The sequence below is a fragment of the Tursiops truncatus genome, chromosome 1, assembly GCF_011762595.2.
Source record: "Tursiops truncatus isolate mTurTru1 chromosome 1, mTurTru1.mat.Y, whole genome shotgun sequence".
In the NCBI taxonomy this organism is placed as follows: domain Eukaryota; kingdom Metazoa; phylum Chordata; class Mammalia; order Artiodactyla; family Delphinidae; genus Tursiops; species Tursiops truncatus.
In genome coordinates this window covers 34,265,434-34,278,620 of record NC_047034.1, presented here as the reverse complement: position 1 = coordinate 34,278,620, position 13,187 = coordinate 34,265,434, and the positions used below count along the sequence as shown (strand labels likewise).

The window sequence follows — 13,187 nt, the reverse complement described above, 5'->3', positions numbered from 1 at the left end:
CGGACATCAGGGGGCTGCCAGCCCCTGCCTAGTGCTGCCCTGGGGAAGCCTCCCCATCGCCCGGAGGAAGGCTGGCTCGCATAGACATTTTCCCAAGTCACCTGAATGCCACCCCTGTGCTGACACCTCCCTGTGGGCACCTTGGGAGCCTCCCTCCACTTATAAATAAGTCAGACACACCCCAGCAGCATTAGAGCCATAAATCTGGTCTGAATGGACAGGACAGCCCCTGCCCTCAGGAGTCCTGGGTCTGATGAGGGAGGTGAAGCCCTCCCTCCAGTCTGATGGGAGAAACAGGAAACCCACATGAAGAGGCCTGTGGTAGCAGAATGCCTGGGGGAAGGCCAAGGGGAAACAGCTGTAAAAGAGGTGTGCTCACGCAGGTTGGGCTCTCCAGGGAGGTGGGTGGCAGGAAGGACTTCACAGAGGATGGGCTGACGTTGCTGGCAGGAACACACCGGATCTTTATAAGAAGCCCATTCGGGGAAGGTGGGCTCTACCTTAAAAGTCAGAGAATGCCAGGTGGGCTGGCCTGTGTGAATGTGTTTGCCCACGTGCATGCACAGCCCATTCTCTTCTGGGGTGGGCTGTTTATCTTCAGACACAAACCAATGGAAAAAGTCAGGAAATCCTGCAGCAAACAAAGTGCCTCCACTCTGCACCCCATGGGGCAAGAGAAGGCAGACCTCACGCTTAAGCTGCCTGGACCTTCCGGCTTCCTGGTCCCAGAGTCTCAGCCTTGACATTGTACGGACAGTGCTCTTTGCCTTCGTAGGTCCCCTGTGGAGGGCACAGGCCCAAAGCCGCATTGTTTCCAAAACAATGATGGGCATGGGCAGAAAGGAAAAGGAGCAGAGGGAGAGGGGTATGTCTTTCAGAGCCCCCAGTGAAGAATCTCGTACAGGGAAAGTTACAAAAGAGAAGGGAACATGAGCAGTGACTATAGGGCAGCTGTTAGGGGCTTGTGCTGGGGGTCAGGGTTCCAGCCTGGCCAAGCCTCTTACTAGCCCCTCATCAGACCCTTGAGCCAGTGATGGTGGGACACCCCTGCCCTGCTGTTTAAGTGGGACTGGGTGCCCTCCACGGCCTCTTTCGATGCTACGTGTAGAGCATCACTCTGAGGCCCAGCCTGCCTGCCTCAGGAGGGCTAGGTAACAAGTCTGCCTAGAGCGAAGACAGACTCCAAGTTGGGGTGACAAGCCATGTGACACCTCCATCCCGTAGCCAGGTGGATGGCCACCTGCAATACGCCTCACCCCAGTGCGCACCCCTGGTGTTCACGACCATTCTTCCCAAGCTGGGGAGGAGCTGGCGGGCAGCGTGTCCCACCTCTCCCTCTGGCCCCAGCCTGGGCTAACTTGGGCCGCAGGGCAGCAGAGGAGGTTTCCAGCCAGAGACCAGAGTCAGTCCTGACTTAGCAGGGGAGGATGAGAGCTGGGGTGCAGAGGGCCTTGGTATCTGACCCAGACACAGTGACGTGGTCTCCCTGTCCTGCTCCCACCAGGGCAGCCTTGGCAGGCAGGGTCCCTTGGAGGTCATCTTGTCTATCCTCCAGCCTCCACGGGGGCCCACCTCACAGCAGGCACAGGAGAATCCCACCAGTGACTGAGGACCCTGGAGAAGAGCCTGGTATGTCCTGCAGCGCTCTGTCCCAGGGTCTACATCATCTGGCCTTGGAGGAAAAGAGCTGGTTCCCCAGGGAACCTCTGATGACTTGGAAGTTGACCCTGGTCTCATTGCACTAAACCTGCTCACTGTTTCATCTCCCTTGAGAATCGCAATCCCAGGATGTCACAACTGAAGGACCTTAGAGGTGATCTCCTGCAACCCCCTGTGTTCAGATGAATCCCCGGGGGTCAGTCCTCCCCTCTTCTTGCCTTCCTGAAGGCATATCTCAGCCCTAGTACGTTTCTCAGAAACAGAAGAATCTGTACTGGGAGCTGGTATGGACTGGTATGGGTGACTGTCCACTAGTCCCCACCCAGTCCTGCCCCAGTGGCACTCACATTGATCAGGGCCATGATCCAGAAGGCGTAGGACACGCGGGCCCCTGCCCCGTCCTGTGGGGTCAGCGTCTGGTTGGACCAAGGCTGGGCCCCAGTATGGTGGTGGGCCAGGACCCTGGAGGCATGGAGCAGGTGGCTGCCGGAGGTGGCGTTGGCTGTTCTATTGGTAGGCAAGCAGTTGGCCTCAGACAGAAAGGGGTCAGCGATAAGGGGGCTCAGCAGTGCACCAAAGCCCACAAAGAAATGGAGAACCTGGGAAGGGAAGAGAATCGGGGTGGGTGGAGGCATGGCTCAGGCTTTGCCTGCCCCCCACCTTGTGTCCCATCTGGGGAGCCCCTGTCTGGGAGCAGTAGGGTGGGAGGCAAGAGAGGTGAGGAGTGAAGCTCCTGTCACCACCTTCCTGCCTGGGATAACTTGGTGACAGTGGCCAAGCCCTCCCTCTCTCTTCTTTCCCAAAGCTTAACCACCAGCTGGGGGCTGTTCCCAAGTTACCATCCACCAGTTAACACCCCAAAGGGAAGGGGGCTTAATAAAGGGAAGGGCTGGACTGGAATCCTGGGTAACTGGGAGAAGGAAGGAAGAAGAAACACAGGGAGAGGAGGAGATGAGAGAAAACACCAAGTCCTTCCATCACGCCCTTTCCAACTTACAAAGAACCTTTTCTCATTAGCACTTAGATTCCTCTGACCACCTGCAGGCCAGGATCATCACTCCATTTTAGAGATGAAGAGACCTCAGTCCAGAGATAACGGCCCAGTATGGTCCAGCTGGAAGCGGTCACACTGAACTCGACCCTGCTACTCTCTCTGGGTCACCGTCCTGGTCTCGGGGAGGAGATGCCTGGCCCGAGGGAGAGGGCTGAGGGAGCTCCCCTGTGCCCTGCCCGCCCCCAGCCCCACGCCTGCTGGGGGCTCACCTGGAGGAAGACCGCCGAGTCCTTCTGGTAGATCCTCACCAGCTGCATGTTGGCCACGGTGTCGATGCAGCCCATGGCCAGGCCCGCCAGCGCCATGACTGAGGCCAGCACCTTCACGTCTCGGCAGAAGGGGATGGCGGCGAACACCAGGGAGATGGCCAGAGAAGAGGTGAAGAGGGCCCATAACGACTGGGCCAGGCTGCAGTAGCGGAGGGTGTGGTCAGTGGAGGGGGGCCGGAGCCCTTCGAAGGAAGACCCCCCCACCCCATCCTCCACTCACTGGGTGGCCCCCGGGGAAGCTGAGACGCTTCCCCCCGCCTCTGGTCCAAGGGCAAAGGGAGCTGTGGCAGAAGCTCTGTCACTTGTTAGCTACGGGTCGTGGGCAAGATGTCTTGAGTCTGCCCAGATAACAATCCCTACCACACGGGGTGCCTGTGAGAACTGTGTTAATGGACACTTCACAAAGCGTAACTGCTAATTTTGGACTCAGAAGTGAATTTGTATCATTTACTTAAACTTTAGATTGTTTGCTTATAAACAATTATATGCAAAGCTATATCCATCTCTCTCATGGAAGGTGTGAGGGGAATGGCTTTGAGCGCCTCCAGGGAGCCGTGCCACATGCGTGAGCCTGGAGGGGGGCCGGGGAGAGCTGCTGAGCCGGGCTGCACTGCCCTCCCCACACAGGAACGGAACACGCCAAGGCCCTCTGCAGGCACCAGGCCTGAGCTGCCCGAACCGAAGCCCACAGCCGAGGTATTTGGGGTAACTGGTGACCCCTCTATGGGCAGAGCTGTTGGACTCTGTGCCTGGCAAGTGTCCAGAAGGGAGGCCCCACTGAGAGGTGTCTGAGTGGTGACCTTCCCCAGAGGAGCCCACAGCAGCAGGCTGAGGGAGTGAATGGATGAGTGAACACATGGGTGGAGGCCTAAGGCTCTGTCCGGTCTCTCGGGTCCACTCCGCCCAGTAAGCAGACTCTCGGAGAAAGGAAGGAAGCCTCGTATTTTCCGGGGCCAGTCTGAAAGGCTAACGTGGGGGGAAGGAGAGTGGGCAGCAGGCAGCTTCTGGAAGGGAGAGGTTGTAGAGGAAAGTGTCTCAGATTATGAGAAGGTAGACAGCCCCAGGTGCCTCCGTCTGGCTGCCGGACCTGGAGCTGTGGAGGTGGGAGTGTTGGTATTTCTGTGACAAGAAGACCTGAGTTTCCAGCTCACCGAGGAAAAGGGAGAGGCCCCAAGAGACCCCCCCAGTCTGTCTTTTCCCAGAGGTTCTTGCCTCTGACGCTGTTGGCTCTCAGCTTTTCATCTCGCCCCATCTTTGATGAAATCCTTTATGAGAAGGGCTCTGCTGGTAGCAGCAGTTCTTTATTTTCTCATTTTCTTGTTTCCAGGCTGATCTGCTGATTGGAGATTACCAATCATGACCCCTGTCTGTTCCCAGCTCAGAGCTGTGTGTGAGGGGGCAGGGGAGACTCACTTCACCCCGGCCACTGGAAGGAGAACAAGAGGCTCGTGTTGTGGAGAGGGCTGTTCAGGTCCCTCCCAGCACCCCCTTCCCGCTCCCCAAGCGTCCCTGCTCTGCCGGCCTCCAGCACCGACAGCCTGGACTGCTCACCGAGCTTCATGGCGCTTCTGCTTCCTGCTACCTGGTGGCCTGTCTCATTGGTGCTGGCACAGAGGTGATGCCCACACCTCTGCAGGCTGATACAATCGACAGGCCTCTCAGAATAGCTCTCTCTTTCCCCTTCCTTTCCCTGCACAAGATCGACTAGGCAGCCTCCTGGGTGGCCTGACTTCAGGGATAGCAAGAGGGTCCCCATCTCCCTCAAGTGTTCCCCCCACTGAGCTGCTACATGGGCCTGACACTGCCACAACCTCACTCACCACTTGGCGGTAAAGCACCGACACCCCAGGTACAAAAATGCTCTCTTGAAGAATTAATACATTATCATTATTGCCCTGAAAAACCTGGATGACAGTGGTTAACCAGTCCTGTAGCACAGTCCTGAGGGCACGGGACCTGGGGTCAGTGAACTGAGATAGGCAAGAGCTGTGGGAAGGTGTGGGAAAAGAAAGGAGAACTAACATTACAGGGTACACGAAAACAACGAACACTTGTTTACAGGGTCCAAGACATTTGGTGTACGTGACAACGCTGTGAGGTAGACCTTGCAATTGTGCCTCGTGTGACCCACGAGTAAACTGAGGCTGAGAAGGGCTAAGAAAGTAGCAGACAGATCCTTGACCCAAACCCAGGGCTTCTGACTTGCTGTTCCCTATGCCATGCTGCTTTCCCATGGAGGAGTGTGCATGTGCGTGTGTGTGTAAAAAGGCTGATGCTGGGCCACGGACCCAGCCAAGCTGGAGAGGGGAGCAGCCAGGGAGCACGAGGCCAGATTCTTCAGAGCCTTGGTCTTAGGAAGCAATGGCAAACAGCTGTAGCCACTAGAACATGAGCCCCCCCAGTGGATCAGGAAGAGATCAGGAAGCCGGCCCAGACAGGGAAGAGAGCGAGTAATGCTGAGTGGGGACCCAGTTTCTGACTCCCAATCCAGGAAAAGGCCAGCGCGGTGTCGTGGAACGTCCCTCCCCTGGCCCTGGGTTCTGACGTTAATTCAGGCCAATGAGAGGAAGGGCCCCACTCCCCCAAGACAGTCTAGGGAACCCTTCCTCAGGAAGCCTGAGAAACGTCCAGGTTACTTTTTTTTTTTTCATCTTTATTGGAGTATAATTGCTTTACAATGGTGTGTTAGTTATTATTAACGGCTCCACACGGAAGGTGCAAACGGGCAAGGGAGAGCAGGGAGCCAGGTGCCTGCCCCACCAGCAGGCTGTGTGACCTTGAGCACACTGCGGACCTGTCAGCCCCGGTGCTCTGCCTTACCCAGAGGGCACACGTGATCACCTTGTCCTGCCATGGGTGCCTGCTCTGGCCTTCCTGGTTCTGTGATAATAGGAGGGGCTGCTAGGCTCCAAAGCAGGGGAAGGGCTTGAGCAAAACAGTAAGATGTCAGCCAGCTGTCCAGCCCTCTGCTGCCCAGGGGTGGGGAATAATGCTGCTGAGGGCCAGCCCCGTGCCACCGGGGTGAGCGACCCCAGGGCGGCACTCACATGCTCCTCACATTTTTACCTCAAGGGATTCCCCCTGTCCACCCTGGATAATCTCCTTCCCTGAAGGACCAGGGAAAGGGGCAGAATGCAGAACCAGGAGGGGTCAGAGGCATCCCCAGCTCCCCTCCACCCCAAAAGGGTCCGGCAGTCTCCCAAGAGAGGAGCGGGGCCCGGGACAGGAACCAGGGGACAGGACACCCCCTGGGAGTGAGGGCAGGCTGGAGACTGCAGCGCAAGCCAGGGCGAGAGGGAAGGGGTGACAGACTGAGGGAGGGGCAGGCGGAAAGGTCCCCCTCTAACTGGGTCCCCCCACACTGACACCCCAGCTTGTTTGACACCCTTTGTTAAGGCTGGGGGGACCCAGAAGGAGGAGCAAGGAAGCCTGTCTTTGGGGGGATCCCTGTTAGACTCAGATCAGGGGAGCACCCTTGCATGACGACGTTCCCTGGCTCAATGGGTGCTGGACCCACAGGGAGTGCTCCTTACACACTGGTTAAACTTGCAGTTCCAGTGTCTGCCTGGAACACCTCTCCCCACGTTCTTTGCTTGCATGGCTCTCTCCTGTCATTCAGGTGTCAGCTCAGAGAGGCCTTCCCTGACCACTGAGCTAAAGTAACCCCCAACTCTGTAACTCTCTATCCTTACCCCGCCTTATTTCCTTCATTTCACTAAAATGATCCTTCAGAATGTAGGCTCCATTAGAGTAGGGACCTGTGTCATATTCACCCCCAAAACAGGGTCTGGCTCAAGAGATGATTGTTAAATGAGTGAATTAAAGGGTGGGATGAGTTTTGAGATTTTTTTAATTAAAAAAAGTGAAATAGAATTTATATACCATAAAATTAATCTATTCAAAGTGTACAACTCAATGGGTTTTTTTTAGTGTATTCAGAGTTATGAACCCATCACCACAATCTAAATTTAGAGCATTTACATCACCCCCAAAAGAAATCCCTTCCCCATTAGCAGTCATTCCCCATTCTCTCTGCACCCTACCCTCAGCCCTAGGAAACTACTCATCTACTTTCTACCTCTATAGATTTTCCTACTCTGACCTTTCACATAAATGACACCATAACAGTATGTGGTCTTTTGTGAATGGCTTCTTTCACTTAGCATAACATTGTCAAGGTTTACCCATGTTATAGCATGAGTCAGTACTTCATTCGTTTTTATGGCTGAATAATATTCCATTGTGTGGAGAGACCACATTTTGTTTGTCCATCCATCCGTTGATGAACATTTGGTTTGTTTCCACTTTTTGGCTATTATGAATAATGCTGCTATGAACATTTATGTATAAGGTTTTTTTGTTTGTTTTTGTGGTACGCGGGCCTCTCCCGTCGTGGAGCACAGGCTCCGGACGCGCAGGATCAGCGGCCATGGCTCACGGGTCCAGCCGCTCCGCGGCATGTGGGATCTTCCCGGACCGGGGCACGATCCCGTGTCCCCTGCATCAGCAGGCGGACTCTCAACCACTGCGCCACCAGGGAAGCCCCTGTATAAGTTTTTGTGTGGACATGTTTTCGGTTCTTTGAGGAATATACCTAGGAGTGAAATTGCTGGGTCAGATGCTACCTCCCATGAAGAGATGGATTTTTAAGCAAGAACCATGTCTGGTGTTAGACCCCTGGGAGACCTTCAGCCCACGTTTGCTACATGCTGAAAGGTGGACAAGCTGCTGGAGGGAGAGGCAGACGCTTTCTAGACGGGAGACTAACCCGGGTCTGGCTCAGAGAAGGGAACTGGCTTTTGTATTGTGATCCCAGAACCACAGGGGGCCAGCATCCTGGGGAAGTAGGTCAGATAGTGGCCTGGGGAACACTGCATGGAGATTGGGTTTCATGCAGTGGGCAGGAGAGAGTCAGAGGTGGGCATTGGGAAGGCAGGGCTGCAGGAAATTGAGAAAAAAAGAAAGGTAGAGAAAGACACAGTTAATATAGCAAAGAGAATAACTCAAGTCTTCCTTTAAGAGCATGTGTGCAGAGGAGAGGCCCAGGTGAGGCTGGGAAAAGGCTGGGGAAACTCTGAAAGCCATTTATCTGCCCTGATGCCTTTGAGATAAAGGGGTCTCCCAACCTGCCCAGGGTGGTTAAACAGGTCCCCATGAAACCAGGAACAAAACCCTAACCTTTTGTCTAAATACCCCTCCTCTTTCCTATCTGACAAACCACATATCTATACACCCTGCCAACCAGGTGGCTTTGGGTTTGTCTCTTCTCTGAAAGGCTTCCTGCTCTCGATAAGCAAGGTTTTTCTAAGGAAGGTCTAGTCCACGTTTTTCTGGCCCTAATTGCACCCTGCTCCCTCTTGGCCTGCATGTGGTGGCCTCCTTCAAGATCTCTGTCAATGTCAGAAGAGAGAGAGAGAGCTGGTCCCATCCTGAGTGGAGGGCTCCTGCCCTCCTCTGCACCCACTCTAACATCAAGGCTCTCTACACCCAGTCCCTCTAATGCGTGTCCCTTTGGAGGCATCCAGAAACTCTGCTCAGCCCTGGAACTCAGTCTGGGCCAAGGAGTAGGCAGGACTTGAGCAGGAACCCTAGAGAAAGAATGCTCCCCTGACTCTCCTCTGCCTGGTGTGTGTCATCCTGCAATTCTCCCCACTCCCGCGCAACAGCTGGCCCTCCCGTCCCTATTTGTTAAACCAACCCTCCTCCCGCAGTACCAGACTAGCTGCACCAGCAGTAATCACGGAAGCTGAAAGCACTAGCAGTGGTATTAGCATTTTAACTTGTGAAGCCCCGAGGAATCAAGCTTTAGAGGCTGGTTTCAGGGCTGGTGGAGGTTCTGTTTGCTTTGGGGGATGGAGGATTGCGATAAGCTGTCCAGCCCTAGCTGGGTGACGACTCCTGTCCACACACAGGCCACCCCCGTGATGTCCCTCTATTTCCACTGAAGGCTACTTTGCTCTTAACCAAGGGAAGAGGTTCTTTAAGACATTTTGTCTTTCGGTGGGAGGACTGAGGTTCAGAATTGAAAACTGAACCACTGATGGGACTACTCCCCCTACTCCACCCTACCCCCACCCCTCAGATCCCAGCCGGAAGCCCCAGAGGCCCATAGTTTCCTTCCCAGGAGTGTCAGCTCAGGAATACTCAGCCCATGAGTACACACAGGGATACTCGTGCCATGCCTTTGCCTGGTGAGTATGGGTTATAACTTGTACACTTCAGAGCTGAAGCTGACTACTATGAAAAAGCAAGAGGGATTTCCAAAGTATCTTGTTCTAGACACAAATGTGCGGGTTCATATCCTCACTAGCTTAATAGCTGTGTGACCTGGGGCAAGTTTCTCAACCTCCTTGTGCTTCAGCTTCCCTATGCACAAAATGGAGACAATAGCACTACTCTGCAGGGTTGCTGTGAAGGTTAAATGAATTGATACAAGTGAGGTACTAAGTAAGAGCAGTGCCTGGCATCGCCTAAACACTCAATAAAGCTAGTTATTATTGCTACCGTGATCATTCTTTTCTGTGAGCCAGTTTCCTGAGGCAAGACCCTTTCCACTGCCTGTTCAGAGCCCCTCGTTGAGTAAGGAGCCCTGAGGGAGGCACAAAGCAAGTAAGGAAGAGCTGGTCCAGCTTGTTGTGTATCTCTGCTGTTTTCACAAAGCCTGATGTGCCAACCTGCCATTTAGAATGATCCTCATTCCCTTTCCTGTTCTTTGCACTACACAGGCTCCTAAAAAGTTCCAGGTAAGGGAGCTTTTGTAAGTCAAAATACTTGAAAACAAAACCAGAAAAATACCCTGACTGATTTCTAATTAAACCTCTAGGCAGAATTAGAAAGGATCTGGAGCTTTTTCTTAAGATTTTCGGAGTCCCCTATGCATGCAATCCTGTACAAAACCCACAGAAACACTATCGTACACAAGGAGACTTGCTTCTCAAGAGGACACTTGGGTTTCCACGAGGATTTTGGTAGTGGGGATAATCACTCCCTAACTGATGCTTTGTCAGTTGGGTGGCTTAATGTGGGGTCTATATGTATAGACACCTACGCTCCTCTCCATCAGCTCCAGAAGTGAGGTGGAGGGGGAAACCCACCTCACAGATACCTCTAGCAGTGAGCCAAAGGGCAGAGCCCTTGGTGCAGAATGGCTCCCTAGAGGCTTCAACTGTGGTTTTGTTCCCAGGCGTCTGCTCGCTTGAGTCCATGCAGTCCAGGAAACCACCCAGCCAGAAGCCAGGACTAGGGAAACCTCCAGCAGCCTCTGACTTGCAAGTCATCTAGCCCCTGCTTTGGGTCTGCTCTCCCAGTTGCACTAGGAGAGTGAATCCTACTGCCTTTCCAAAGGGCTCTGTGGAGGTGGCCCTGTCGAATTTGAGCCGGGAGACTGAGGCTCTGCAACGGTATCCAAAGGGGCATCTCTGGGGGCCATGCCAGGCAGAGGCCAGGGAGGAGTAACATGGGGTGGGGGAAAGCGGAGGGGGATCCTGGCACCAGAGCTGGAGTGTCACCTCACTAAGCTATGGGTGAGTCACCCTGTGCCTCCCCTACGTGAACCCAAGTGCTAAGGTCCTGTTTGTCTCAGAGGCAGAAGGGGGCCACCTCCAGGGGCCCATGCAGGAACCCTGGCTCCCTCAGGAGCAGGACCACACAGGACCCACCTGCCCCGTGGCCGCCCAGGGGAAGGGACCCCCTGTGTCAGCTGATTTGGAGCTGAGGATCTGAGTGGAGCACACCCCAGGGCACTCTGTCCAGCCGCAGCCAGCTCTGGCACTGGGCACGGCCCCTGAGGTGACACTCCCTCTCCTGCCACCTCACTTCCAATTCCGTAGCCCACCCCCGGCAGCAGGGGCTGCAGACAAACCTCAGGTCTGCCGTGCAAGAGGGCGACCCTCCCACCTCTGCAAGCTGCCTCACCCCTCTCTCTCGGGGTGTGGGCGGGAGAAGAGGGGTGAGAGCTGAGTCTATGCCCTCACAGGGGCGAGCGAAGGCGAATAAACAATCCAGAAGTCACCTTCAGTCTCCAGAGAGAGTTTTGCGGGGAGAGCTGGGGTGGGGGAGGGAGGCAGCCCTCCAGCTAAGGCTGCGCATGGCTAGCGTAGCGGGGAGGGGTGGTCGCTGCCTTCCAGAAGGCAGGGACAACCGGCGGCCCGAGCCCCGCGGGGGCAGAGACGAGCGTGGTGGGAAGGGTCGGAAGGGTCGGGGGGCTGCGGCCCTCGGGCGCGCGGACCGGGCACTCACGTCCTCTTGAAGACGCCCCCGAGGGCGCTGCCCAGCAGGAGGCAGAGCTGCTGCGAGAAGAAGACCCAGGAGATCTGGGGCAGCGAGCTGTGCGTCTGGCAGCGCAGGTCCAGCAGCGTGGGCCCCAGGAAGGCGATGCACAGGCCGAAGCTGAAGAAGACGCTCCAGTAGGTGAGCGTGGGCTGCAGGTTGCGGCGGAGCAGCCCTGACACGCGGACGTCGCAGCCCATGGTCCCGGCTGGCGGCTGCCGGTCAGGGCGCGCGCGGTGCCGAGTGCCGCTTCGCCCGCGGGAGAGCCAGCAGGGCTGGGGAGGCCAGGGCCGGGGGAGGGGCGGGAGGGGCGGGGAGGGGCCGCCCGGCGAGGGGCCCCGCCCTCGGGCCCAGGGAGCACCGGGGGCGCCTGGGCCGCCCGTGGGCACCGCGTCCGGGCCAGCGCCTTCCTCGTGCGGTGCCAGGCGCCGGCCTCCCCTCCTTCCTGAACTCACGTTTCCACCCTCCCCCGGCCTCGGGAGACCAACCGGGAGCCGCTCTTCACCGCCACCCCCGCTCCCACCCAGCTCCGCGTCTCTCCAGCCTTTTTATCCAGCCCCCCAGGGTTGGAGGGCCTGGACGCCCATTTTAGAGCTGGGCAAACTGAGAGCCTGAGACGTCCTGTAAGTACACCGAGAGGCTTGGGAGCAGGATCTTCCAGCGCTTCTCCTTCGGGGCAGCTGCAAACCCTCCCCAGACACCGATCTGGCCTGTGGTTTGGCGGTAAAGGAAACACCGAGCCCTCCGCCCTTAAACGTAGGGGCTTCACTGATGGACTTTAGGTCTGACAGCATCCCATCTTACCCTGGAATAGAAGGCAAAATTTCATACATACGTTTTTTTCTTGGTAGAGTATTCATGGCTTTCACCAGAAAGGTAATCACTCTCAGCTCCACAGAAGGGCCTGAGAGCCGGTCTTCACCTGCCGCATCACATTGGCGCCCTGTACAGGTGCGGGATGGAGGAAGATGTAGACGTTCTTCCAGACTCCATCTCTCTCCCTTCTTCCTAGTTGGGGGAGGGGTGAGGAGAGGGCGGGAAGAGCAGGGCAGTGACTTGAAGGAATTCTGAAATAACCCTCTAGGAAAAGAAAAAAAAAAAAGAGTTCTGAAGAAAATTGCTTTTTTTTGTTTGTTTGTTTTTTTGTTGCTGGAAAAAGCTGGATGGAGGGTGGAGTGGGAGGGTGTTATATTCCAGACTGGGAGTCCTTCCAGGATCCTGCAGCTGACACAGGCTGTTACTCCCCCCAAATGGCCACGGGGCTGTTGGGTCCCGTGTAGTCCTGCTCATGAGGCTGCCAGACACCTTTCCTGTGCTGACACCTGGAAGCAGAGCAGAAAGGTCCTTCAGGGTCACTCTGCCCAAGTGTCCTAGTAGTAGCAGGAGCCATGACATCATGACCACTTGCCCACCAAGGGGACCAGGGCTGAAAGGGCTGAGGAGATAGGTAGGTGGGTGTCCCCATGACAGCTTGGCATGTGGTGGGGCAACCAGCTTCTCTTGCAGGTACCCTCCCCCCTCACAGTGGCACCCTAGCATCTGCTCCATTCCCCTAGGTTGTGAACACCAGGGAGGAGAGCCCCAGTGTCCCTCTGGCTCAGTTGGTCTATAGGTGACAACAGTTACTTATTCAGTGGTGATAATGATGGGCCTGCACAGTACTTGCAATTAAGTAAAAAGTTATCCTCTGGGGGGAAAAAGCAAAACTAAGTAATAACTGCAAATGTTTGAGTCCTCTCTGCCACTCAAAGAATTCCAGAACCATAGAAGCTTCAGAGTTGGAAGGAGCCGTCTCCAGTTCAGTCCCGTATCCCCAACCCATCATTGCTGATAAATGCTTGTCAGTATTGTTCTTGACTGACACCTCTTACTGATGGAGACCTTACTTATCATTTCCTGGGGGGCTGCCTCCAATGTGGTTCAGCTCTGGTTGTAGG

The 13,187-nt window shown here is 55.5% G+C and overlaps 1 protein-coding gene across 3 annotated transcripts in view; it reads right to left on the bottom strand.

The window, feature by feature from the left end:
- MFSD4A (major facilitator superfamily domain containing 4A) overlaps positions 1-12,331 on the bottom strand; it is a 30,728-nt gene extending 18,397 nt beyond the window's left edge. Inside the window, exons 1-3 of one of the 3 annotated variants that reach the window (XR_002179896.3) lie at positions 11,221-12,330; positions 2,923-3,121; positions 2,007-2,258 (exon numbers count right to left, since the gene is read on the bottom strand). Coding sequence is in view for 2 of the 3 variants with exons in the window: in XM_019952332.3 (XP_019807891.1) it covers positions 2,007-2,258; positions 2,923-3,121; positions 11,221-11,450 (681 nt within the window). In the remaining variant the exon portion in view is untranslated. Of the gene's footprint in view, positions 1-2,006; positions 2,259-2,922; positions 3,122-11,220 lie in introns of all 3 variants that reach the window. The other 2 variants (XM_019952332.3, XM_004328353.4) reach the window with 2 other exon arrangements.
- Positions 12,332-13,187: the final 856 nt, after the last annotated feature.